The 27,971-nt window shown below is 41.2% G+C and overlaps 1 protein-coding gene across 3 annotated transcripts in view; it reads left to right on the top strand.

Annotated features, from left to right (window-relative positions):
* KLHL29 (kelch like family member 29) overlaps positions 1–27,971 on the top strand; it is a 477,994-nt gene that overhangs the window by 146,667 nt on the left and 303,356 nt on the right. For all 3 annotated transcript variants that reach the window (XM_089477918.1, XM_089477917.1, XM_089477919.1), the window contains one exon: positions 24,211–24,522. In XM_089477918.1, coding sequence (XP_089334044.1) covers positions 24,262–24,522 — 261 coding nt within the window. In that variant the 5' untranslated portion in view covers positions 24,211–24,261. The remainder of the gene's footprint in view (positions 1–24,210; positions 24,523–27,971) is intronic.

Here is a 27,971-nt window from a genome sequence, read left to right on the forward strand (position 1 = left end):
AGTAAAAACCGTACAGCTGAACAATGGCGATGTAGGTTACTACTTGAAATGCAAACTCATACACAAATTTCTTCTCCAATATTCTTCTTTCCTATGCAAAACCTCAGTGCAAAAGCCCCAAAGTGTGAGTAGTTTGATAAGCAGTAAGGTTTGAAGGTTCCCACATTTTCTGATGCTTGCTTTTTCTTCTGCCTGCTTTCTTATCATATTTTCACTTGGGTAAAGCAAGCCTTGATTTTGTACCAAAGAATGAATAATGAACTCAGTTTGGTGTGCTGGGCTTGTTTGTTTTTCACAACATTCTTCAATTTGTTCTGAGTTTCACTAGTACAAACTGGTTTTGCTGCTTAATATTTTTATGGTAGGAGCTTCAGCTTGGCTAAGGGTGATACAGTATGACATATATAGCAGAGCTCTTGGGTAGGTATGACTACCCATTCAATATAGCAATGTATGAGGCTTTAGTTTGAGTTAGATCATCTTACTGCAAAGGTTCTTCAGGGTTTCAAAAATAATCTTCCCAGCTCTGCCAGGAGATGTTGTCAACCCCAACTCATGGAGACCCTGTGGGTGTGACTAGGCTTGCCATATCCCGCCTGGGGGCGGGACTTTCCCAGTTTGGGGCGGGTCCGCACGGTCCCGCCCCGGTTTGCCCCCGCCCCCGGGCAGGATGTGGCAAGCTGAGGGAGGCTTTCAGTCGCCGCTTGGGCCTCCGCTCCCCGCCGCGATCGTGGCGAGGCCGGAGGCCCAGGCGGCGACTGAAAGCCTCCTTAAGGCGGAGGCTTTCCCGCGCCGTTTGGGCCTCCGCTCCCCCCCGCGATCGCAGCGAGGCCAGGGGCCCAGGCGGCGACTGAAAGCCTCCTTAAGGCGGAGGCTTTCCCGTGCCGCTTGGGCCTCCGCTCCCCGCCGCGATTGCGGTGAGGCCGGGGGCCCAGGCCCTGAGGGAATCCTTCTCTCAGGGAGGCTTTGCCTCCCCGCCTGGGCCCTGGGCCTCGCTGCGATCGCGGCGGGGGCGGAGCCCAAGCGGCGAGGGGAAATGTAGGACAAAAATTTCAAATGTAGGACACATGTTTGTGTGTCCTACATTTGAAATTTTTGTCCTACATTTTTCCCAGTTTCGAGGTCCAGAGGTATGGCAACCCTAGGTGTGACATCTCCAACCCCCCTGTCCTCTATTGCTCTGCTCAGGTCTTGCAAATTCATGTATGTGACTTCTTTGATTGAGTTCATCCATCTGGCATGTGACCTTTTCTTACTTCTGCCTTCTACCTTTCCTAGCATTATTGTCTTTTCTAATCATGCTTTCTCATGATGTGTCCAAAGTATGACAGCCTTAATTTGGTCATCTTGGCTTCTAAGGAGAGTTCAAGCTTTATCTATTTAAGGACTTATTTATTTGTCTTTTGGGCTACCCGCAGTATCTTCAGCACCATTCTTCTGTAGCACCACATCTCAAATGTCTTATCTCCTTTTTTATCTGCTTTCTTCACTCTCCAGCTATCACATCTGTACATGGTGATGGGGAATATAATGATTTGAATGATTCTAACTTTAGTGCTTCATTGTATATCTTTAATTTTTTTAAAAAAATCTTGTCTAGTTCTTTCATAGCTGCACTCCTAATTCCTAGTCTTCTTCTTTCTTGACTGCAGTCCCCATTTTAATCGATGTTTGATCCAAGTTACTGGAATTCTTTTTACTCTTTTGATTTCCTCGTTGTCTAAACTGAATTTATTTAGATCTTCCATGGTCATTATTTTGTTTTCTTTATGTTTCCTCTTCAAGCCCCCCCCCCACTCCCCCAAACCAAACCCCTGCTGATGAAAAGGCCCACTGTATTAGGCATTTGCCCTGAAAATGCATTAAAAGTGGACTGAGACAATTTCAAAGAAGGTGTTTTATGGAGTTAAAAAAAGTGGGATTCAAGGGTCTCATGTAAGCCATGGACCATACTTTCCTCACCCTTTGTCCTAAATTGAAAAAAGAAAATATCTTAAGAATGTAGGAGTGGTCCTGAGGCCTGTGAAAGCCAGCATTTTTCCCCCCACCATGGCCAACCATGTGCCTTGGGATAAGGATCGAACCACACCTTCTGGTCATTTCCCACTGTGTTTCTGCTTTATCTGTCCGGCACCTTCTATCATCTTTACTTGGGAGTCCTAGGTTCTCTGCTTCTGCTCAGTACATAATTTTACACACTGCTGTTGCCCCCTTGTTTACTCACTTTTCCCCAAGCTAAAAAGCACCAAATGCATTGTCATCTTTCCTCATAGGAGAGGTTGTTTCAGTCCCTTATTCATGTGGCTTTCCCTTTTCTGCCTCTTTTCCATTTCTGCAGTATTGCTTTTCAAGCTTTGTTTATGTGAAGTGTATGCAGTATTCTAAGTATGATTCATACAAAAGTATTATCATCCTAGCAGTTTTGTGTTCACCTTCTTCCCTAATGAGTCTCAGTTTAAAACTGTCATTATTTAAATAATAGGTTTGCACCATTTTGCTGTTTTTTCAGAACTGTCCATCACGATCCCCAGATCCTTTTCCTGGTCACTCATTGCAAGTGTGTATTTATATTTTGTGTGTAGTCACTTTGAGAGATTGAACATAACTTAGTGCTGGGATAGACCCTTAATATCTGTGCTCCAGCTCTTTTTTCTTTGGCTGCATCGCACTGCACTTTTACAACACTTTAGCTCATTACTATGGAATTTTGTGGTGCGTAGTTTATTGTGACACCAGTGCTCTCTGATAGAGAAGACCAAATATCTCAAAAAATGACAAATCCCAGATTTCCATAGCACTGAGCCGTGATAGTTAAAATGGTGTCAAACGCCATTATTTCTGCAATTCAGATACAGTCTTTGTATATGGGGAGGGGTGAGTTGGGATAATAATAATAAACGTTTTATTTGTATACCGCCCTTCCATAAGATCAGGGCGGTTTACAGCATTTAAAAATATACAAAAATTCCATTAAAAACTATATCAAAATTACATCAGTACACTACAGCACAAGCAAAAAACAAAAATAAAAACAACAACAAATGCCCCCGGGTTAGCCAACCATTGCCAGTGCGGCCTTTGCGGCGGGGGGCCTATAAGGACTTAATCGGGGAATGCAATTTGAAACAGGTAGGTCTTTAACTCCCGTTTGAATTGGGCCAGGGAGGTAACTGAGCGGAGCTCTATGGGCAGCGTATTCCAAAGGGCCGGGGCGGCGATGGAAAAAGACCTCCTAGAGGTGGAGGATAACCTCGCCCCGGGAACCCTAAGGAGTTGCTGCCCAGATGTTCTGAGGGTGCGAGGCGGAATGTACGGGGAGAGGCGGTCCTTCAGGTATCCTGGGCCCAAGCCATTTAGGACTTTATAGGTCATTACCAGCACCTTGTATTGCGCCCGGAAGCGAATGGGCAGCCAATGGAGGTTTTTTAAAACCGGTGTTATATGGCTGGCCCTGGACGTGCCGGTGACCAGCCTAGCAGCCATGTTCTGCACCATTTGAAGCTTCCGGGTTTGGTATAAGGGCTGTCCCATGTAGAGTCCATTGCAGAAATCCAATCTCGAGGTTACCAGGGCATGTACCACAGTTTCAAGGTCCCTCTGGGCCAGGTATGGGCGCAGCTGGCGAATAAGCCGAAGCTGATAGCAGGTGCTCTTGACCGTCGCATTCACCTGAGCAGTCAGGCGAAGGGACGAGTCAAGAAGCACCCCCAGACTGCGCACGGAGTCCTTCACAGAGAGCGTGACCCCGTTCAGGACAGGTGGAACCACCGTCATTCCTGGACCAGGGGAACCTATCACGAGTACCTCCGTTTTCTCTGGATTCAGCTTGAGTCGGTTTTCCCTCATCCAGCCCATTACTGACTCCAGACAGGCCACGAGAGGAGAGACGCCACCCTCAGTCACTGCATCAGTCGGAGACATAGAGAAAATTATTTGGGTGTCATCAGCATACTGATAACCCCGCGCCCCATGTCTCCGGATGATCTCTCCCAGCGGTTTCATGTAAATGTTAAATAGCATGGGAGACAGAATGGCTCCTTGAGGGACCCCAGTTTTAAGGGCCCTCTCATCGGAGCACACGTCTCCCAGCTGCACCATCTGGGACCTCCCGGAGAGGTAGGACCGGAACCACTGGAGCGCAGTGCCCCCGATTCCCACCTCTGCCAGGCGTCCCAGAAGGATACCATGGTCTATGGTATCGAAAGCCGCTGATATGTCCAAGAGCACCAACAGGGACACGCTTCCCCTGTCGATGCCCAGACGGAGATCATCGACCAAGGCGACCATGGCCGTCTCAACCCCATAACCTGCCTGAAAGCCAGTTTGAAATGGGTCCAGATAATCCGTTTCATCCAAGACCCCCTGAAGCTGGATTGCAACCGCCCTCTCGATCACCTTCCCCAAAAATGGCAGCAGAGAAACTGGCCGATAATTGTTATACACCAGGGGGTCGAGGGAGGGCTTTTTTAATAAAGGTCTTACTAGGGCCAATTTAAGATCCGATGGAAATTGCTCTTCCCTCAGAGATGTATTAATTATCCGGCGTAACAATGAAGTTACAGCCGGTCCCCCCTGGGCTGCTAGCCACGAGGGACAGGGATCGAGAGAGCAGGTTGTCTTCCGAACACTTCCAAGGATCTTGTCCACATCCTCGGTACTAACCAACTCAAACCGATCCAGCTTAACTAAGTCCACGGAGGCCCTGGACGCCTCTACACTAGGTTCTGCCTGAATGTCGGCGTTAAGACCTTCGCTTATCCGAGAAGTTTTATCCACAAAAAAGTCATTAAATAAGTCACAGCAGGCCTTAGAAGGTTCAAGGATCTGGTTCAGGGCAGGAGGGAGCTGAGTGAGCTCCCTGACTACCCTGAACAACTCTGCTGGACGCGACTCCGCGGACGCGATACGAGCACCATAGAACGAATTCTTTGCTGCTCGTATCGCCTCTCCATAGTCCTCTAACCGTTGGGCTAGGAGAGTCTTGTGTAAGCGAAGGTGTTTCCGCCAACGGTACTCTAGCCGTCGCAGCTCCTGCTTCCTTGCCCGGAGATCTTCCGTATACCAGGGCTTGCGTTTGGAAGCGGGTCTGAGAGGGCGCTTGGGAGCGATACTGTGTATAGCCCTCGAGAGACCGGTATTCCAAATACCAGTCAGGGCATCAACAGAATCGCCGTCGCTTCCAACCATGTGTCCCTCTAGGGCTGCCTGGAACCGGTTAGGTTCCATTAGCCTTCAAGGGTGGACCATCCTAATAGGTCCACCACCCCCGGGAGGGATCTGGGTAGAGACCTTGATTTTCACCTCAACCAGGAAATGATCCGTCCATGGCAAGGGGGAAATATCAGATATTTCCACCCACGGATTTTCCACATCCGAACAGAAGACCAAATCGAGAGTATTACCCGCACAATGCGTAGGACCCTGAATTAGCTGGGACAGGCCCATGGCAGCCATGGTATCCATGAATTCTCAAGCCGCACCGGGTGGAACATAGCTGGCCGTGAGGGAGATGTTGAAGTCGCCCAGGACAAGTAGCCTGGGCGTCTCCAGCATCAGTTCAGCGACCAGCTGTGTCAACTCGTTAAGGGAGTCCATTAGCGCACGGGGTGGCCGATACACCAACAGAATCCCTAGACTGTCCCTAGCTTTAAGGGTCAGGTAAATACACTCGATATAGGACGTCTGTCTGATGTGGTTCCTAGTGAGGGACACGGTGTTCCTATGTATCAAGGCCACACACACCCCCGCCCACCTAACCTGGGCTGGTCCTTCACCGAGAACCCGGCAGGCAGGGCCTGAGCCCACACAGCATCCCCTTCAGGCCCCAGCCAGGTCTCGGTAATGCAAGCCAGATCACAACTTCGGTCCTCCAACAGGTCGTGGAGGATGTGGGTCTTGTTGTTAATTGATCTGGCGTTGCACAGGAGCAGCGACAGGGTTTGTGGCACGGTTGGAGCGACCCTCAGGTCCCTTAGGTTGGGAGGGGGACCGGAAGGAGAGATGGATATGAGGCATCTATCTCGCCTTCCCCTGGAACGCAAGTCCCTCCTCCCACCGCCATACCTCCCCCTGCCCCACACAACCTCAATAGGAGCTCCGCTCAGAGTGATGTCGTCCCCTTCCTCCCCAGCCCATGCATCCCCCGCGTCCATGACCTCCCCCCACCCACCCTACACCGACAAATAAAGGGCAGAGGTTAGCCACTGCAGGCATCCTCTGCCCAAGCTAACCCACAACCTCCCTAGCCCCGTAAAAACTGCGCAGCTGCGCAATTGCGGAGTCCCGCTGCGGTGGCTCTCCAGTCCGTGGGCGGCTCTCCCGGGGCGGTGCGCAGATGCGCACCTCCGACACCCCGGGAGGAGACCGCCCGGCAGAAGCGCGGCTTGGCTGCGGAGTCCGGCGTGGAAGCAGAGGGGGGCGTGTCAGGAAGGTCCGGGCGTCCGGCTTTTGAGCTCGCCGCTCTCACCTGGCGAGCTCTCTCTCCCTGGCTTCCCCCCAGGAGTCTTAAAGGCCCACTCCCGGCTACCGCAAACGCCAAACAGCCAAAAAAAAGAGTCCCGCTGCGGTGGCTCTCCAGTCCGTGGGCGGCTCTCCCGGGGCGGTGCGCAGATGCGCACCTCTGACACCCCGGGAGGAGACCGCCCGGCAGAAGCGCGGCTTGGCTGCGGAGTCCGGCGTGGAAGCAGAGGGGGGCGTCACAACTTTCCCAAAGAGCTGCCATTAGATCTCATTGGAATTTTGTGGGCTTTACTTCAACTAACCAGGAAACCATTTGCCCAGTGGGCTAATGGATTCAGTATATGAGATTTGAATCAGGACCAAATGCTGCCTAGTATTCCCAAATGGATCCTATTATGTGTATAAGAATAGAGAATAACAAGGGAGATTTTTTTTTATTGGGTGGAAGCAGGGACAAAATCAAGTAGGAAAATGCTTAATAGCCTCTCCGTGGGGAGAGGCATGTCTAGTAGGTAGTAATGATGCAAATCCTCTGGAACATTTGTATAAAGGATGCGACACCTGCATTCTCAGAGGAAATACAAACACTGATGAACAGAAATGCAGGGCTTAGCTAAAAATAAACAAAAAAGGAAACAGAAATCTATGCCTAATTTTCTACACACAAGCTGTTCAAACAGCTAGGCGTTATGCTAGGATGCAGAGCGTGTCAACAGAAATGGGCTTATTTTTGTATAGTTAAAACTTGGCAGTGGATTTATTAGTTTGGGTGTTAAATAATAAGACTAAAAGCCTTCTAATCAAATATCCTTAAGCAGCTGGGGCAGTGTGGGAAATTAGTCCCCGGCCCCTTATAAGGACAAGTATCTCTTGACCTGAGAGTCCTACATACGGTAGCTGATCCTGTAAATTGTGATGAGCTTTTGGTTAAAGAAAGAAGCACAGGTTCAGTGCATTAGTCAACTGTAATCTTTAGAGACCACAGTCCAATGTATTTATTCACTGTATGTCCTTTAGACCAATCAAAAGATAACTAGCATCTTCCACTTAAGTTCCATGATATTTGCTTTGTAGCAGAAATAGTTTTTCAATGAGATCACTTGAAACTGTATCTTCCCACTATCACCAAACCCCTTTTAAATTTATTGTTTAAGATGATGATGTACATGATAAATTAGAAACCTTCTTTTAGAAGAGAAAATGATCTAAAAGTTATCCGTGACATAATTCTTCTGATTCCTGTGTGTCGGGCTTAAAATGGTAGAAGAGAACACTAGCAATAAATATTTAATGTCAGCCAAGATTAAACTACCCTGATACACTCTGGTAAATTGAAGTGGCTGTTGTTGATGTTTAAGGTTGATTTTAAAACATGATTTTGGCAACACTGACATCTACTAGATAAATTTTGCAACTGGCAAGACAAATGCTGGCTGTTTAATGGTGGAAGAAAGTAGCTTCTCTTTCCCTCTGAAGATATTTATGTTCTTACAGCTTCCAGCCATAAGGAATGCTGTATACTGTGGCACCTTCTTTATTCTTGTTGGAGTACCAGCCAGAATTATCCACTGAATAAAAAAAAAATTGAATTAAAAGATAATAAATTGCAAGAGAGTTTGGGCAACAAACAGATAAAGCAGTCTTTCTTCTCTTGAGACTTCAATTTTTGAGAACAGCCTAGGGCAGTGAGTGAAATTGGTTTATTAGTTTCACTTTGGTCACTGGCTAACATCATTCCACATCCCAAAAATGCCACATTTAATTCTGCCTGATTTGGAATAATTGACCGATCAGGAGCAAGACCCATGAAGTGAGCTTTAAATTACATTGTACCCCTTAGGGAGCTGACTGGTTGAGATGAGTGCTAGTGTAGGTGGAGTTGTATAACACCTATCTCTGCATTACATTTGGCCTGTTAAAATTGCCATGGCATTTTAATGTAGAACTTTGGACATCAAAATTAGTAGCAAATGAGTGTGGCTTGCTATTAAATTTGGAGTAAAATAAGCAATGTATACTGTACCTGTATTTAAAGTGTATTTGTTCAGATTGTTTGCTATAACTGTGTTCATATTCATTTCTCATCATTGTACACCTTTCTTTATTGCCAGTTGCATCTAACAATAACATGATTTTCTAGGCATAAGACTTTTAACAGAACAGTAACTATTTGCTATAACTTTGTATACGCATTGCTGGAATTTTTACTAATTTTACTGTCTTAAAATGGCAAGACCAAAAATATCCTTTTTAAGCTATAAAGACAGAAATAAAGACAGTTCTCATTTATGATGCATGAAGCCAAACCATGGTTTTGAGCCATAGAATCAAACCAGAACAAGAGCTTCTAAATGGGTAACAGTCAAACAATAAATTACGGTTTCTTCTCTTTTGTTTTGTATTGCATCAGCATTGTAAACCATCTTCTATTTTTGGTGCGGCAACCCTTGCAGGTGGGTTGAGGAGTATGGCTAGTTTTATTAGTTTAAACATAATTTCAAATTGTAGTTAAGTTTTTGGTTATGGAAGTTTGAGGGGAACTTCTTCCTGGCTGAGGGGACATTTGAAGTCACAATGGCGTGGATGACAAAGATATAGTGGCTTCCTTGAGATATTGGAAATATTGATTCTATATAGTCAGTTTGATTGCATGACTTCTTAAGTCCCTTCATATGCTACATGTATGTCAATGAATTATTGGCATATGACGGGCAGTGGTAAGAGGCTAGCATCCATCTGAGAGCTCATTCTATGGTGCTAGTAATGGTGAAGAAATTATTCTCCACAATAATTGCATCTGCACTCCACAATAATTGCATCTGCACAATAATTGCATCTAGAAGAACTCTTTCTTGTGTTCAGAGATCCATTACATTCCTTAAGAGAGTGTAATCTCTTAATAGTCTATTGTGATGAGACTGCATTAAATTTTGTAGACTGAGGGCCCAAACAGACAGGCCAAAATGAAGCTGCTTCAGGTCACAATAGAGGTATGGTATTTAAATGATACATGCATCCTAAGAGGCCGGAAGTCATGACAAAGCCTTGCTCCATTCCTAAGGACTGGAGCGCAGCTTTGGTGCAGCTTCTGGCCTCTTGAGATGTTAGACTGCATAACAGTTTGGTGCGACTTCCGGCCTCTTAGGACGCATGTATCATTTAAATAGCATACCTCCAAGGTGACCCGAAACATCTTCATTTTGGCCTGTCTGTTCAAGTCCAAACTCTGTCAGATCTGATTGAGCTAGGATGCCATAGTTATATGCGACCAATCACTGACAGTTTAGAGATTTCAAGTTGTGTGCCCTGAAGACATGAACAAAAACCTTTGAATGGCGATAAGTAATATCTTTGCTTGAACATTGGCATTCCTGATTTATAAAAGTATCTGTGATGGGTGAGGAACAGTGGATGAAGTGATGACTTATAAGAAAGTATGGTCCATTATAAAAAGGATGAAACCACTGTTTTCGGTATGGTAAGGCATCCCTGAACAAGACATATGAAATTTCTAGAAAAGAAATAGGGAGGTAGAGATCGGGGGGGGGGGGGGGGGAGAGCAGCACTTTTTTTAAAGCACCCTTTACAGTGATTTTTACCTCTACAGGAGGGGAAGGAAGGAAGGAAGGAAGGAAGGAAGGAAGGAAGGAAGGAGAAACAGAGAGTCTGGCTCCACTGCTAGCATTGGCTCTATCTGCTGTTGATTCTAGAGCTCCCACCCCTGGTCTTCAGCCCTCAAGAGATTTCCCTTGTGCGAGAATGCAGCTCACAGCATTCAAAAACATTCTCCACCTGTGATTTAGCATGGGTTTCACATGTGGGAGCACAAACCCTAGAGAACGTGCCGGTGATCTTGCACAGTCCCAAACTAGGGAGCATACTGAAACCCTTTGCTCTTTCCTATAGCCTCTTGCTGCCTCACTCTATCAAATGAAATACACAATTGACTTAAAACTTGTTCAGGATAAATATAGTATTTCCAAACCTGGTATTTCTAGGGTATAACACTTCAGCTTCTGAATAAAAGTCCACTGATCCATGAAAGTACTGAGCACCCTTCAAACAAATGGCAAACTAAGTGAAACAGATAGTTGGCCTTTATTTCTGGTTTCAGAAAGAAATGCTACAGTACAAAAACCTACAATAACGAGGATTTCAGAAGTTTAATCATTGTAATTTCAAATAATGAATATGCTAGTAAATATTTAAAAGACAAGTCTTACAGCTTTGGCATAAAGAAAATAGTGGCGTGGTCATATGTGATTGTTTAAAAAAAAAACAATGTGTGAAAGTGCTTTTGAGTCACATGAGAAATGCTTAATTTAGCAGTAGAGGTTGTGATGTTGCTTCATTAAGGCAGTTTGCATTGACCCTCTTGTTCTTCAGGCTTTGTATTTCAAGTTAAAGCAAGAGTAACTGGGAGATAAAATCAGTACTGTTTTTCCCCTTCATGTTTGACTAAAAATAAGAGGGTGGCCAGATCAATAAAAAGGTAATGATCTGTGATATGTGGTATGTAGAGATAATAGCCAACTGCACACTGGCACAAACTAGGAATAAAGCTGTTGACTATACATGTTAAAATGACAAGCATTGGTCCATAAAGCAAGAACCCACTTTGCTACTTCATTCAGTTGTCACATATAACAACTGTCAAACACACATAAGTACATGCACAGATGCACAGGTAAATATTGTGCATATATGTGTATGCACACATAAAAAAATGGAGCTTTCTTTTGTGGAAGTCCAAGAAGAAATCAATCACACACTAAAAAAAAGGACTTATTGCTTATCATAGGCAACTGGCATGCAAAATTAGAAAATAGAGCAGAATAAAAGATCATAGGAAAAGTTGATCTGGGTTCAGGAAATGAAGTAGGAAACTGAATTCTGTGAGGCCAACAATGTCCTCATTGCAAACACATTCTTCAAGCAGCCCAAGAAAAGACTATACATGGAAATCACTTCATACTCAATATAGAGATCAAAAAGATGACATAATTGGAAGCAGAAGTTGGAGAAGCTTCATTCTCTCCACAAAATCAAGGCCAGGAGTAGATTGTTGCACAGACCACGAATTAGAGTAAATTAGAGTAAAGCTAAAGAGGAACACTAAACCCACCATGTGTCAAAATACAACCTGATGAACTTCCCCATAGAACTGTAAAATATAATGTAAGACATAGGTGGGATACAGACCGCCCAAAAAAGGAGGCCTGCCAGTGCCTGGATTTCTGCCAGAGGGAAGCCTCAGCCGCCAAACCGCCAGGTTTCCTGCCGGTGGAAAAAGAACCCGTAAAAAGTGGGTTCTTTTTGCGTTGCGCTTGTGACACCCAAGTGCACAAATGGCATACTGTTTACGTCACAAGCACAGCACGACGTGTGGACGCTATGCGTCCGTCACATCATAATGGCGGCGCCCATGTAGACAGGGCATCACCATTTTGACTCTGCCAGTATATACTAGGGTTAGGGAGCATCTGCATGGTGCGCACTCCATAACCCTAGTAACGTCGCCACCATGCCACATTTTGCCTGTCTGTACTGGGCCAAAGATTTGCAATATTAAGTCTAAAATTGACCAAGAGCCAGAACAACTCTGGACTGAAGCTGGGGAAATTGTTTTGGTAAGAATGCAAAAATACACTCTCTGCAGTCAAAAAGAAAGAGACACCTCAATGGATGATAAATGAAACTCTTCAAGCAGTTAGGGACAGACAAGAAGCAAAAGTAAAAGATGATAGGAATAGAGCCAGGACCCTGAAAACCACTATTCAGTGACTTGTATGAAAGGACAAGGAGAACTACTGTAATAATCCATACAGTGAAACACAAGACAATAACAACAAAAAAAGAAAAAAAGAAACTCCTTCAACTAGATTGGAGAAAGCAAGGGCAATTTTAAACCAAAAAAGGGGGGTGGGGAATGTCCTGCATCCAACAAGAGAACATATTACATGACCAAGAAGAAATAAAAAGATGATGGAAAACAATAAATGAACGGAACTATGTAAAAGAGATGAAAAGATTCATGGAAAGAAGAACCATTTGAGGATGAGCCTTCAGTTTTAAAAAGCGAAGTGAGAGTTACACTCAGAGCACCTGAGAGAAATAAGTCACCAGGAACAGACAAAATACCAATAGAGCTGCTCCTAGCTACATAGACAGAATCTAATCTAGTTTTAACTAAAATCTGTCAACAAATTTGAAAGACAAAACAATGGCACACAGTCTGGAAACAGTCAGTATACATTTCTATCTCCAATAAAGGGGACACCAGTAACCACTGGACCATTGCACTAATTTCCCATGCAAGCAAAATAACACTCAGATTTCTACAACAAAGACTTTTACCATATATGGAGCAAGAAATGGCAGAAGTCCAAGCTCGGTTTAGGAAAGGAAGAGGCTCTAGGAATCATATAGCAAAGATATGCTGGGAATGTACTAAGAAGTTTCAAAAGAAAATCAGACTGTACTTTATAAACTTTAGCAAAGCATTTGATTGTAAAGATCATGAGAAACTATGGATCACTCTTATCTGTTTAACTTGTATGAGAAAAACTTCATACATAAAGCAGGACTAAACTCGGAAAAAGAAGGCATGAAAATTGAAAGAAGGAACATCAACAGCCTAAGATAAGCAGATGACATCAGACTAAGAGAAAATAGCAAAGACTTGGAATGATTATTGAAGAAAGTCAAGGGAGAAATTGTAAAGGCAGGTTTACAGCTGAACATTAAGAAAACAAAAACAATGACCACCGACATCTGCAGTCATAAAATAAGAAGAAGACTTGGAAGTGTGATCCGATGAGTTTAATTGGGTTTTCTTAGGTAAAGAATACCTAGAGTTGGTTTTTCTAGTTTCTTCCTCTGAAATATTGCCTACAGAACCTGGTATTCATTAGTGGTCTCTCATCCAAGTACTACTCAGGGCTGACCCTGCTTTGCTTCAGAGATCAGATGGTTCTGGTGCCCTTAGGGTCTTTAGGCCACAAATGTAGATTTAAATAAGAGTTAAGTAAGTACACAGTTTTAAAAGCATTGATTTCACCCTACCTGTAAAAGTAGCCGTGTCATAATTATGAATGTTTTGGTAACCATCATAGCAATAGATCATCATGAACATGTCTGATCTCTTCTGATTTCTGATTTCAGATGCCAAGCAAGTTGGCCCAGTTGTTTCTGGCGTGGGAAACCACCAGGGCATACTAAAGATCTTCTAGTAGTGCTAGGAAAGAATCCTTCTTGAAAATCTAGAGATCTCCTACCAGTCAGAGCTGCCAGTACTGGGCGACATGGGCCAGTAGGCTTAATCAGTATGATACCATCCTATGATCTCCATATATTTCTGTGGATTATTGCATTAGTGCAGTACGTGTAGATCTGCCTTTGAAAACAGTTCAGAAACAGCAGCTAGTCAAAAACAGGGCTGGCTAATGTGATCTCATGATGCCAGTACTTTCCCTGGGGCCAGGTTCAAAGCTGAAGCATCTTCTCCTATTCTAGCTAACCTGGGTCCTGAAGTGAAGGTTCATTGTATGGTGCTTCCACTGCTTCCTCCACCAGATGAGGCAAGATGAATCCCTAGAAGAAAGAGCAGACCTTATGGGGTGATAATGCCTTGTCTGTGAAATGTTCTCTCCAGTGCATCATACCAGTAGTATGAACAAAAGGTAAATACCCTAAAGGCACCAGATGCCATCTTATCTTGGATGTTGAGCAGGGTCAGCCCTGGTTAGCGGTTGGAAGACTGCCAATGAATACCAGGTGCTGTAGGCTGTATTTCAGAGGAAGGGACTGGCAAAACCACCTCTGAGTATCCCTTACCTAGGGAAATCTTATGAAATTTATAGGTCTCCATAAGTCCACAGGCGACTTGAAAGCACAGACAGACACGCAAAGATTTCTTTATTTTGCCAGGCAGCTTAATAGCACTTTTTAGATCTTCACGGTGTTTATTTCTGCTGTCAGTTTTACTTCTTGTTTATGTTTTTATTATGTCTTGCCGCTGCTATTACCTTGCTTTTATCTGACTTGTTTTATTGCTGACCTCTCTTGTGTCTTTAATTTGTACACTGCCTAGAGAGCTTTGGTTATTGGGCAGTTTTAAAATGTAATAAAATAAATACAGAATGGATATAGAGGTTTCCTCTGAATGTCTGTCCTGAAAAATATACACCGTAAACTTTTGGTGTGAAATCAAATCTCTCTTCAAAATATTTTTTTTAATTCAAAGTAATACTTGGAATCATCAAGCCTCTGTTTAAAGACCTCCAAAGAAAGAGAATCCGCTACTCTCTGAGGGAGTGTGGTCCACAGTTGAACAACTCTTGCTGTCAGGACATTCTTCCTAATGTTTAAGGTAGAATGTCTTTTCTGCAGTATACAGTAACAGAAAAACAGTAAAATATTATCTGTATATCTGAAAGGTAGTTATTAAAACCATATTCTAATCTGGAGAAAATTTTCTTGTGAAGCTTTTCTATGAAGATACAGAACAAGGTGTGTTTTGGATATTGTTGGGTTTCTACAGGTTGTTGTCAATAGATAAAAGAGAAGAATGGCTTTCATACAGTACTAGATATCAATACCCCGTGACATTGATTAAATTTCAGACAGATAAAATATAAAATAATAAAGAGACTTCTCTGCCACAAGAGGTCATGATCACTTTAAAAGATGATTAAATAGGTGCATGAAATGTTTTCCAAAAGATGTTAGCTTCATTTGCTAAGGTGAACATCCAGATTCAAGGGCAGCATATCTCTGAAAATCAGATACTTGAGAGCAAATGAAGGAAAGGCTGCTGTTTTTCTCTAGTGCAGTTGTTCCCAAACTCTGTTCCTCCATATGTTTTTAAGCTCAGCTCCCAGAATCCCTGACCATTGGCCGGAGGGGCTGACGTTTCTGGGAACTGAAATCCAAAACATCGGTAGGACTTACTGCACTAGGGCATGTGGGCTTTGTAGAAGTATCTTAATGATCATTGTTGGATATATAATGTTAGATGGGCCTTTTCACTGTGTCCAACAAACTTTTACATTGCAAGATTAGATGCTTCTGGTGGTGGTGGTGTGTGCATTTTGATGGATACACAAGGAAGTGAGAAAAAATAGACATATTAAATAATAAAGTTGCAATACAATGACAAGCTCAGAAATAACAGGAGGGAGGGAGGGATGGAGAAGGAGAGTTTGCATGGATGAGGGCACTAAATTGTTTGCTGTGTCTGTCCACAGTAGACCTGAGTTATCGGACATACTGCCAGGGGCATGAATGACTTAATAAATCAACCAGTAGAGCAAGAATGTTTCAATTCAAGGTACTTTAGTATATGGATAGATTTCTAAGGGGACTTTTCCTGGTTACATTTTTGGGATGAAGATTATGACAAAAGATTTGTTTGAACAGGACACTGTCAAGGTAGATTTACTGGTCCTGTGAGCAGTTCCTTTCATCCTGAGTACTGTATAGTGTGAATATGACACATAGAAATCCCTAGCTTCTGCATGTAACTCATCCTCTTTAGAGGCCTCTGTAAATGCTAGAGACTATATCTTGGGATGTTGCCAGCAGCAACACAGAGTCCAAAAAGTAATGCCAGATGCTAAATAGTTAGTAAATAAATAAATAAATAAAGGGAGGAGTAACCTCAACAGACCTTCAATTTTTTAGAAAATTTGTCCTGATCTGAGCCATGCTTTTATCAACTGGGCTTTACTTTATCTATTTTCCAAATAGTCTTATAATTGTAAAGTTACAGGGGAAGCATAAAGTCATTTTGGAAACCCCGGTTAAGAAGTTCAGCTCGCTAATAAGGTAGGTCAGTGAAAAGCAATACCTTTGAAGTAAGGAATGGTTGGTAGGATCTGTTTGTTGTCTATCTGTCAATGCTCCACAGTGCTTCACCGACCTTTCACAGCCTTTCACAGTACTTATAGTTCAGAAGCATTCTGCAGTTTGGATTCCCAGTTGATTTCAAAGTCAGACAAATAAAGATGGGAAGGAACTCTGCTTGATTAAAAACAATTGGCATGTTTAAGTGTAGTCAGACACTATAAGACACGAGGGAGTCAGGGAGGTTCAGATATTCCTGCCATATTAATAGATTGGGCCTAACTGACTTGGTACTTCATGGTTTCAGTCAGGCTGCACATCATAGTTTTGGCCACCATTTGGCCCTTCTGATGGCCTTAGACAATGACCTCCATAAACCCTAACTGTTGGCTGTGTGGGATAAGACTGATGGGAGATGAAGTTCAACTGAATTTGGAGAAGAACAGATTTCTGAAACCTAGATTGATATGAATATGCAATGGAATTCTATGCAAAACTCATGTGTGTGAAAGAAGGATGAATGAAGGACAAAGTTACGATATTGATATATAGATTAGGTAGACAAACAGGCATATGCATACATGTGTGACAGGGTGAGAGGGGCTGTTGGAGAAAGAGAAGGAAAGGAATATTTCTTTTGCCAAGCTGCCAAAGTTCTATAAGAACAGAAGATTGAAAGTCTGTGTGGTTTAGAGCAGTGCTACTCAAAGTGGTGGTTTATGGACAGGAGCCAGTCCACAAGTCATCAGTTGCTTTCTTTCCAGGAAAGAAAGCAGCAGTTGTAGTGAATAAGGACAGATACTGTATGATGCTGGTTCCTGACATACTGAAGAAAAGAACAACTGCTTGTTCCCCATATCAGGCAGCATAAGAAGAACTTGCAAAAAGCATGACTGCATTGTACTGTAGAAACTCAGGTTCAAATCCCTACCCATCTGTAACTGCCCTTGAGACAATTAAAATTTCCCAGGCCAATTTATGTTGTAGGATTGTTTTCAGGATCAAACAGAAGGGAGATTGAGCCCTATGTATGATTCTATGAGCTCCATGGAGACAAGGCAGGACTTAATGTAGTTAATAAAAAGCAACTGGTAAGAACATAAGGAAAGCCCTAGTTAGATTCAGGAAAGGTCCATTTTGTACAGTATTCGCTTTTCTGCAGTGGATTAAGAGCAATTGATAGACCAATCCTTCACAATTGTTTCTAATCCCCCTTTAACGCCATCTAATCCTGTGGCCATCACCACCATTTGTGGAAGCAAATTTATCAATTAATTGCATGTAGTTTGAAGAAATCCTTCCTTTTATCTGTGATGAATTGCCCAATGTTCAGCTTTAGTTTGGTTCTAATATTATTAAAAGGAGAGACAATTATTTACCTACCCACTTTCTACATAGGATGTGTGGTTTTATAAATCTGCATCATGCCCTTCTAGACAAAAATTACCAGATATTGTGTGAGTGATTTTGGGGTGGAGGAGTTGCTTGTTTTTGGTAAAGAAGATGCACAAGCTCCAAAAATCATTTTTGCTGCTCATTTCTTCAGCTTTTCTACCTCTGCAATATCCTTTTCGGGTTGTTGTCTTTGATTGTTTTATCACAGAAAAGCAGGATAAAAATAAAAGTTTTATTTATTATTTATTATTGTCTTGATCTGAGTTTGACGCTAGTATATATAATCACAGACCTGACAATGTTAGAAAAAATATCAGTTTGCCCAATTTAAGTGTTATTGCTGCTGTGATGGTGGTTTTGTTTTTAATTGCTGGGGTAACATGGATCATTTATGCAAGTTCTGTGTAATGGTTTAATTTTATGTATTAAGTTATTATGTTAGGTTTAATTTATTAAGTAGTAACCTTAGGAGTGTGTATTTGTTGATCAATGTATACTTAGGGTGACCAAACATCCTCCTTTTCCAGGACATGTACGTACTACATTTCAACCTTCTGTCCAGGAGGAATTTCAAAACGTCCTCCATTTTGAGCCTGACCTTATCATGCATTTACATTTATATGAGTGTCTTTAGCTTTTATTTGGTAATGCCCCATATTTTTCTGGAATGTCCTACACTTTGTATTGCTTTGTATTCCTTAGCGGTTAGGACGTCTGCTCACCTTGTATATATACTAATTTATTAGGGATTTAGGAACAATTCTGCATTAAGATTTGAGTGATAAAACCAATGATTCTTTATGAGCTAATAATCAGTTATGTTTTCATTTTTTGATATTTTATGTTTTAAACAATCACCAGTTTCCTAGATCGTGGAAATATAGTTATATCTATGTAACTAACATGTCCTGACCCAGCCTCTCAGTCCACCATAAGAACCAGCCGCTGGATCAAGGTACAAGGAAGATTACTTTTCCACATTCCTCACATTAGTGACTGAGGCTGGAAAAGGGACTTTTGACGGGAGTCCTTCTTCTGATCGTTGCTTCCTTGCTCACTGGCAAAGAGGAGTAGAAACATCAACCTCCTTGTTCCCCATTTGGAAGCTGAGAAGATTTCCTTCTCTAGTTGGGCAGCTGGCTCTTAAGGTGGACAGTGTTGTAGCTTACTGTTGTAGCGTAACAGTAAGACTACATAGTTTTACTCAATACAGATCAGTTATGGATTTGTAACTGTATGTTCACACTAAAGTGGAATTTAGTTTTTGCCTCTAAAGAGCTTTCATCCTGTATACGACGAAGCTGCTTTTCTTATATCCTACCCATTAAAGCCTTTACGTTTGATTAAGAACTCTTCTTTCTGTGGCCAACTCACTTGTGCTCAGTAAAGTGCATAGGTCACTGAGATGTAGTCTTGATGTACTCATTGGATTTTTATCAGTGTAGAAGATAAGATAAATTGTAACATGCTTTTGTGCTTGGATTTTCTTTTTCTTTTTGCATAAAATGTGAGGCTTGCAGGATCAGTCTCATTTTTTAATTAATAAACCATTTTTTTTATTTTTGCAACATGGTTTCCTTTGCATTCTTCGTGTCTTTTTAAGACGTCACTGGCAGTAAAATCATATTTATGTTTACTCAGAAAGAAATGTAGCTATGTTTAGAGGGAGTTTATTCTCCCTAGTGTTGGGTATCAGGCTATGTATTCTAACATCTCATTCACATACTGGTCTTAAGCTTATTATTGTAATTATACAGTAAAATGGGTTGAGCTATTTGGGAATACTATAATTGTACTAGTGCTATCTGTTTCATTTGACCAATCCTCGAAATGCTTCACTGGTGCAAGCCCCATTAACATTAATAGAGCTTAGAATTGTGCAGCAGCCAAGGACTGCTGCTATTAGTTCATTTAAAAAATGTTCCAGTAAAAACCTCAGAAAAAAGGTGAAGTAATAAAGTATAAGTAGTGTTTGGATTAGCCCCAGAAAATGGTTTCGTGTTTTTGAAAATGACTTTCCAAACAGTAATAATGAGAAATGCACACAAAAATATATTTCTTTGCTTATAGAGATCACAAAATTGCTTGTATACATTACCAAGCAAATACTAACAGCTAGAGATGCACAACAACAGCATAACTGATTTTGACCTGGCTGAGCCCAATGTCCCTTGTTTGACAGTATGTAACTTAAAAAGTCTCTTGTTAAAACTGAATATTTTCTTAGTTTAAATAAAATCTGTAACTCAACATATATAGAGGTATCTGACACTTCACAATATGCCCTTTTTACAATATTAAGAAGAAGAAAAAAGCAGACTTATTTGGCTTTAATGTGCCACTGCAGTCCTAGAATAAAAGTATTCCCATGTATCTGTAAATATTAGCACATTTGGTGCAAATGTAATATCTTAGTCTTTAGCATTACCTATTTTAGGTTGCAGTGGGATTCTCCGATAAAATTACATCCACTCGTCTTCTTAACATCTCTCTGAAATGATGTCGGCCTATGTATGAAGATATTTTTCACAGTTATCAGATGTGGTTCTTGGCATTAGATCTGATTGCAGGCTGCTCTCTCCTCCCTTTTTTGTGGAAATCTTACTCTGATTGCTAAACAAACAAAATAGGGCTTGTCAGAACAGCTGGTTTGATAACTTTCGGAGTAACGTAAGTGCTTATCTTAAATGTACAGACTTATCATTGCATTGGTGTTTTTTTCTCCTCTTCTTTTTAACAAAGCAGCTATTTCTGTAAAAGCAGTTTCGTAGTAATATGCTTGTTGTACGTCTGTTTCATTTGTAAACAGTAGTCTTATTTTATAAAGGAAAATATTAAAGAGGTGACACTTGATTTTGAAGTCACTGGAAGGAACTGAACCTCTGTTAGCCTGTGAAACACAATCGTTCAGCTCTAGATTATCTAAAAGGGGGACTAAATTCATAAAAAGAACCAGATCCCATCTGATCTTGCAAGCTAACCAGTGTCAACCCTGGTTAGTACTTGGATGGTAGATTGTCAATGAATATCAGGTGCTATAGGCTAGATATGTGTCAGAGGAAAAAACTGGCAAAACCACCTCTGAGTATTTCTTGCCTAAGAAAACCCTGTGAAATTCATGGGATCGCCATAAATTGATAGGTAATTTGAAGGCGCATGCGCGCGCGCACACACACAGAGATTATATAAAAGCTTATTTTTCCTTTGTACTTGTAACCTCAAAGACAGACTTAAGAATCCCCAAAGACAAAGTATGTGAAGCGACATATCTAAACTAAAATGATGAAGTAATAGCACCCCTGCAACTGAGTGAACTGTGGGGTGGTTTGGTTGGGAGAAGATGACTGTGATAAATGTTCTGCACAACATATTAAATGCTAATGCTGCTCCCTTATTCATTTTCCATGCAGTGTAATTCCAAAACCCTGTGATGTTGCTGTCGTATTTCGCTGTGTGCGTGCTAACTGTAGTACCAGCTATTATGCTGTCATAAAGCAGAACAAGTTTGTTAGAAGTGAGCATAGGAAGAGAACAGCAGCACTTGTCTGGAATTTATGTGCAGATCACATTCATGGTAAAGGCATGCCAAGATGATCAGTTCTGAAAAACAGGTTCAACTTTTTCTTTTGTGCATTGGTTCCAATGGTGGTTGAGACATTCTATATCGGTAATATAAAATACCATTGACTGGCTTCAGTCCTGCATACACAGTCCAAATTGCTGCTCCTTGGAGGAGGAGAGGGATTGAAGGAGTTCATGAGAAGGGTAACACATCTTTATTAAAGAAAAAAGAAAGAAGCATTCTTAATGGTGGCTGATTTGTTGGAGAGAACAGCTTTGCAATTTGTTTTCTTCTGAAAAGTGCAAAAGGATTTATTGGTTACATGAAATAAGAGCACCTCCATTACAACAGTAAAATAAATAATTACTGTTTTATAAATTGCCAGGCTTGGAGGACGGATAATGTATTATTTTGTTTGCCTGCAGTGGTGTCATCGATTATGTAGAGATGAGTTCAGTAGAGCCCTTCTGGGAGTTGTAGTGCAAAAAAAAAGAAAGAAAAAAAATCATTTTTCTGACCTGTTCTATGGAATGTACTTGGAGCAGAGCATCTCAAATACCATTTAATTCATTATTCTGGGGAGATTGTCACTTTTTCTGTACAAGTATTTGTTGTTTTGGCAGAAAAGAAGAATCTAGATTGGGTTGTATCACCAGCTACACTGATATGGTAAAGCAGGAAGGAGGAGATTGTAATCCTATGTTGTTCGCCTTTTGAGAAATAGGTTACTATTTTGTCAAAACTGGAAATGTCTTCTTTCAGCCCTTTAGCATCCATTGGCCTAAATCCTATTGGTTAGCCCCAACTGTGTCTAGTTGACCCATTGAATCAACTGTTGAAGTGAGGCAGCATGGTGTGGTGATTTTGGTGTCAGATTAAGACTCCAAGAGACCAGGGTTCAAATTTCCATTCAGCCAAGGAAACCACTGGATGACCTTGGGCGTGTCACATTCTCTCAGTCCCACAGTACAACCATTATAACACCCTTTCCACCAAAGGGGCAGTACATTAGAACATATGCAACAAAAAGTGAATGATAAAACACCACATTATAAAATACTAAAATACAGTCGGTCCTTGTTATCTGCTGCGGTTTGGTTCCAGGATCCCCATGGATAACAAAATCCATGGATGCTCAAGTCCTATTAACTACAATAGCATAGTAAAATGGTGTCCCTTATATAAAATAGAAAATCAAAGTTTGCTATTTGAAATTTATACTTTTTTGACTATTTTCAAGCTGTGGATGCTTGACTCCGTGGATAAAAAATCCGTGGATAAGAAGGGTTGATTGTACTAAAATAATATACTAGGTTCAGTGAGCATTCTGATGGTTGGGGAGATTGTTACAGAGAAGGTAGATCTCTCTATAGTATGTGGAATATGCCATCATTCCTTTTTTGCTGTCCTCCTTATACTTTGAGGTGTTCCATTGGGAAATATTGTAACATTTTCTTTCCTTTATTAAAAAAAAAAATAAAGCTTCAAAGAGAATAATACAAATGTCTTTGCTTTGGTTTTGACTGAGTTTGAATGTTCCGTTTAACCTGTGCATATGACCTCAGAATCAAAATGAATTGGATATAAAAAGAAATCAGAAGCTCACATTAGATAACTACAACACAGCATTATTTTATTTTAAATAGAACAAAGTCAGAATGAGTGGGGGTGGGAGAAAGGTAGGGGGAGAAGACTGGCAAACAATTGATTTTTCCAGAAAGGAAATTAAACTTTAGGAATTTTGAAAGGAAAATCATTACTTTCAAACATCACTTTCCTTGGTATATAAAAACAAGCCCCATATTTTTTGGCAAGTTTCTTTTTCTGATATCAGTAGGAAAAGCCCAAATACAGTGCATGCCAGTAATTTCTAAAAATCATGGAAGTCATTTTACTGTTGCCAAAAATGAAATTGTAAAAAGGTCCACAAAATATGTCTAAGATTTAGACTATTTTTAATGATAAATCAAGAATATTTTTAATGATTAAATCAAGAATATTTCTCTGCCATTAGTAATTTGTGCTTTTCATATTGTTTCTGAATAAAAGGAACAAACCATGAATGAGTACTTAGCCCCTTGCACTATTCCTATAGTTTGCTACTTCTCCCAAACGCCATGGGAACCGTTTTTGGGTTGTTGTTGTTTTTTGCAAGATCCTAACACAGTATTTTTAGGAAACTGTTAGAAATATAATCCTGCTGTCAGAAGCTAATCCCTCATTGAGAGTTCAAGTGGCAGATTACTTCAGGCGTGGTGTTTCATTGTCTGTAAACTGTCATTTTATATCTCACTGGGCAGTTTGGGGAGCCTCCTTAGAGGGCCGCAGGCCATTCTCTCCACCACGAATCCATCCTGCATTTGTTTACTCTCCTTCTCTCTCTCCCCCTCTCTCTGATTTCTCATTAGGTCTTCTTGAAAAAGCAATTTGAAGCCAGCTGCAGAATGGGATTACACTCGTCCCTCCACTTTCGCTGGAGTTAGGGGCAGAGGACTGCTGTGAATGTGGAAAAATCACAGATAACAAAAACACTATGTTTTTACCTAAAAGAACAACTCTCTAGGAATTTCTAGGTCCTCCAGTGCAACTCTGTGGTCAACATCTGCCAGACATTGACCATAGAATTGCACTGGAGGAGCTACAAATGCCTAGTGTTCTCTCTAGGAATCTCTTAAGTCTTTCAGTGCGACTTTTGGTTAAAGTTGACCATAGAGTTGTGCTGGAGGACCTAGCTATTCCTAAAGAGAACATATTAATAAAATCTGTGAATAATCAAATCTGCAAAAGTCAAAGCCACAAATGTGGAGGGACGAGTGTATTCTTTTACTTTGTCAGGCCAAGGAGTTGAAGCAAAGAAAATGAACCTTGGTGGTTTAGCAACAGAACTTGTTCTTTTCTCAAGCTTAATTTAATACAACTTTTCTGTTTCTTGCTTTGGTTTCTGATAGAACTTCTTTGAAAATCCCTGTGAGAAGAGGAGGAAACTGCCCGTGGCCGAGATGTCACGGCACCACAGCCGGTTTGAAAGAGATTATCGCATGGGTTGGAACCACCGGGAATGGAGCACGAATGGGAACCATGTGAGCAACAGTAACTGCAACAGCACAGTGAACAGCAATAGCAACAACAGACCAGGGCTTCTGCCTGTGCCAATTGTGCCCTCACGGCTACATGCCCCAGCCACTGTTGCATGCACCACGGTGAACAGCGATGTGATAACTACCCTTGTGGCCAACACTTCCGCATCTTCAACAACCAAAGTAAGCAACAATCTGTGTGTTTTGTGTTGACATCTGGTTAAGAGTAACCAGACTGAGAAAGTAACCAACTGTTGGTTTTCAGATCATGTTATTTCTCCTGGTGATATCTGCCCATTCACCCTTTATCCTGGGATTCTCCTCTCATGTATCCTAGATGTCATCAGGAGATGCTTAGGCTTTACTGGTGTTACATACATACACAGCAACATTAAAATCAACTTAAGTAACTCTTGTTCATTTATAAACTTATATGACATCATTGTAAAAGTTAGTCATTTTAAGATAAGATTGTACTGACTATAAATACAAAATATTTACCTTCAGCAGCACCCTCTTATCTGTACAGCAGTTTGTTTTTGTTTTTGAGCTGCTTGTGAATGACTTTACAAAGCAGTGGGGATTATGATCTACCTGGTCCAACTGAGATGTAGCAAAGGGTAAATATTAACTTTTTTTGTTTTGTGACTATGGTTTACTAAAAGCATCTTTTAAAAGTCTGGCAAAACCACTTGTGAGCACATTTCTTCCCAGCAGAACACAGTAACTCATCATATCATCCCTAACTTGGTAGACTCGCTGTTGCTATCAGAGATGCTGTCATTTCCCAGTCTCTGAAACAGACAACTTTGGTGTCAGCTCCAACATTTTCTTTTCTACCCAGTTTCTTCCTGTGTCCTGTTCCTTTATCCTCTTGAATAGTTCCTTTTGTACAGCTATGCTTTCTGCTCAGCTGTGTTCAGGTTATGTGTCGTTTAAACTGTTTCAAATATTTCCTTATCGGCCTTCCCTGGAGTCTTTCCCTTCACTCAGTTGAGAATGCCAATGCTGCTAAATAACAGTTTTATCTCAATATTATCATACAGTATATTTTACAGTGGTATATATTGAATCAAATATAGTGCAGCTAGTGAGCATTTGATCCCACGTGAAATAATTTGTCCCTATACATTTTATAAGATCTCTAAATTGAGAACAAATTTCATCCATACTTCTTAATTATTGTTTCCAGAGTACACACTGGCACAAATGTGTTGTCAACATAATATGCGGTCATTGTGGTGTAAAACACTTCAGACTATATGAGTTTGCTATGCAATCAGACAATTTTCATAGCCTTTTTGGTTCCATACATATATTCTTGTTCTATGCAGAAATCTGCTGAACCTTTCTTTCCTTAAGTAGAATGATTTGTTCCCTGCATACTCCAGAGTTAGTGCAAGCATTTTCCCATATTGTAACCTGCACTGGGATTTTTAAAATGAAATATTGTGTAGAAATTTCTAAAATAAATGATTTTCTTTGTCACAACTGTTACAGAGACAGCATTGATTATGATCTTATCTGAGTTCCATTCTTTGATTTTTATACTGGATTAGATTTCTATACTGAAGTCTCATCCTTGTCTTTATTGTGTTGAGAGAAGAGCTTGGTTTATTTTCCCTCCACCTGAGCATTGTTGATTCAGATCAGTGATTTGGGCCACTGCTACCAGACTGATGGGTTATGGAGTCCACATTGACAACAAATGGTAACAGCTATCTAGTGGTACAGAAAAGGTTGATTTGTATTAGTGAACCTGTTTCACACTTTTTGCATATGTTTGATAGTTTGAAGCTGGAAAAAGATATGAAAATTGAGAACAGACTCTAGGAGTGAATTTTCTCTGTTGTTAACCTGCCAGGACTCATAGCTATGGTGGTGGGGAGGATCACACTTGCATACTTTGATTTTCTTTGCTTCTGCTTATTATAATCCTTGGGAATTCATTTTTCATTTGCTTGTGGGGGTGGTACACACCAGCTCAGGAGCCTGCATACCCAGCTATGGCTATTAAAATAGTTTACTGGCTGAGAATAACCTGGGTGGAATCCATTGTTTAAGGACCGAGTTCTACCATTGGATGGTAGAACTGGAACTCATCAGCAAAACAGCTAAATTGATTCCTTGCTGCGTACCATCTGCTGCATCATTTACCACCAATAAAGCTTGTCTTATAGCAGTAATGTGTGTTAATATTAAACACCAAATGAACTCACAGGCCTGAAACTACACCCAGTTCCAGAACAGAACATGCTCTGGGTATTAATTTGTTTAAAGTGGATTGACAAGAAAAGTGAGTGCCTGTGACAGATATGGTCACATTTGAGAGAGAAACATAGCGTAGTGTCTCCCTAAGTGCCAAAGAGTAATGTATCAGGGCAGAAGGAATTATTAATCTAGCTATCTTCCTGGAAAAAGCCTTGGCACCTATGACTAACTATAGGTTTGGTAGGTCATGGTTTCAAAACTTCTTTTCAGCACCTGAGGCAAAGTTGGTTGTTCAGTCAGCCTCGGCGATAATTGGCTCCAGCATCTTGAACTCAAATGTGCATTTTACTAATCTGACAAATACCTGAAAATGGTTCAAAAGAGCAGGTTTTAGGAGAGACATGTGAGCAGACCATCAATGCTAGCATCAGGTCCTAACCCTCAGATGGCCTGATTTTAACCTTGTCCTCCAAAGACCCCCAGAAGCTTATTTCAATAGCAACTGCTGTAAAAATCCCAAGATCTTTACCACAAGATCATTTTCAAACCAGATATTGTGTTGAAGTTTCTTATATAATAGTCCCGACTGCTGTGAACAACATCTTTGGTCTTCCATGCTGCTTCAAATCTCATGTCTAGATGTGAATCTTGAAGGTGTGACTATTCCCTCAGTTGCATGTTCTGCTTAGGCTGTTGTGTATGACAGTAGAACCAACTTATGGTTCCAAATCCATAATTCATAACCTCATTAACTGCAGCTATATGTTTGGAATTGTGAATGCATCTTAGGCTGGAGGTAATCCCATTATTGGGAGCACATTCCTAACACATGTGCCTGTGTTGTTATCGGAGATGATTATGAATACTACAAGGTAGAATGATATAGATCGGATGTGGAGAAAGTACAGGCTGCCTTGGGATCCCTTTTTGTGCCTCCTGGAAACCACCAAGACATGTTCCAAGCCCCTGCACACCAATTTATTTTTGTTTTTCAAAAGCAATCCCTGGGTGACTTTGTCACCCCAAATTGCTTGCTCAAAACTACCAGAAAATGTGTCAGTTTTACCCCACCCTCTCAAAACTGCAGAAAAAGTTTTAAAAATCATTAAAGTGACATCACTGTTTAGTTCTGCCCAGAAAACTGTGAGAATGTCAGCCACATTCTGCTATCTTCACTTAAGGATATCCATAGTTAAGGAGAACTCTCGATTCTTTATCAGAGTCCCTGAAGAGCAGGTAGTACAGTAGTTCTATGAACAAATTTAATTAATACATGATGGCTTATTTGCTCCTTTTGACCTTGGAAGAATGCCTAAGACGGTAAAGGCATGCTGGAAAATAAAGAGGGGGAGGACCAGCACATTTTTAGAAGTTTTTATGGTTCTCTAATGAGAAATGAAATGTACCTCTGTTTTTGCTTT

This window comes from Sceloporus occidentalis, unplaced genomic scaffold (genome assembly GCF_023333645.1).
Source record: "Sceloporus occidentalis isolate IW3139 unplaced genomic scaffold, rSceOcc1.0.p SCAF_12, whole genome shotgun sequence".
Lineage (NCBI taxonomy): Eukaryota > Metazoa > Chordata > Lepidosauria > Squamata > Phrynosomatidae > Sceloporus > Sceloporus occidentalis.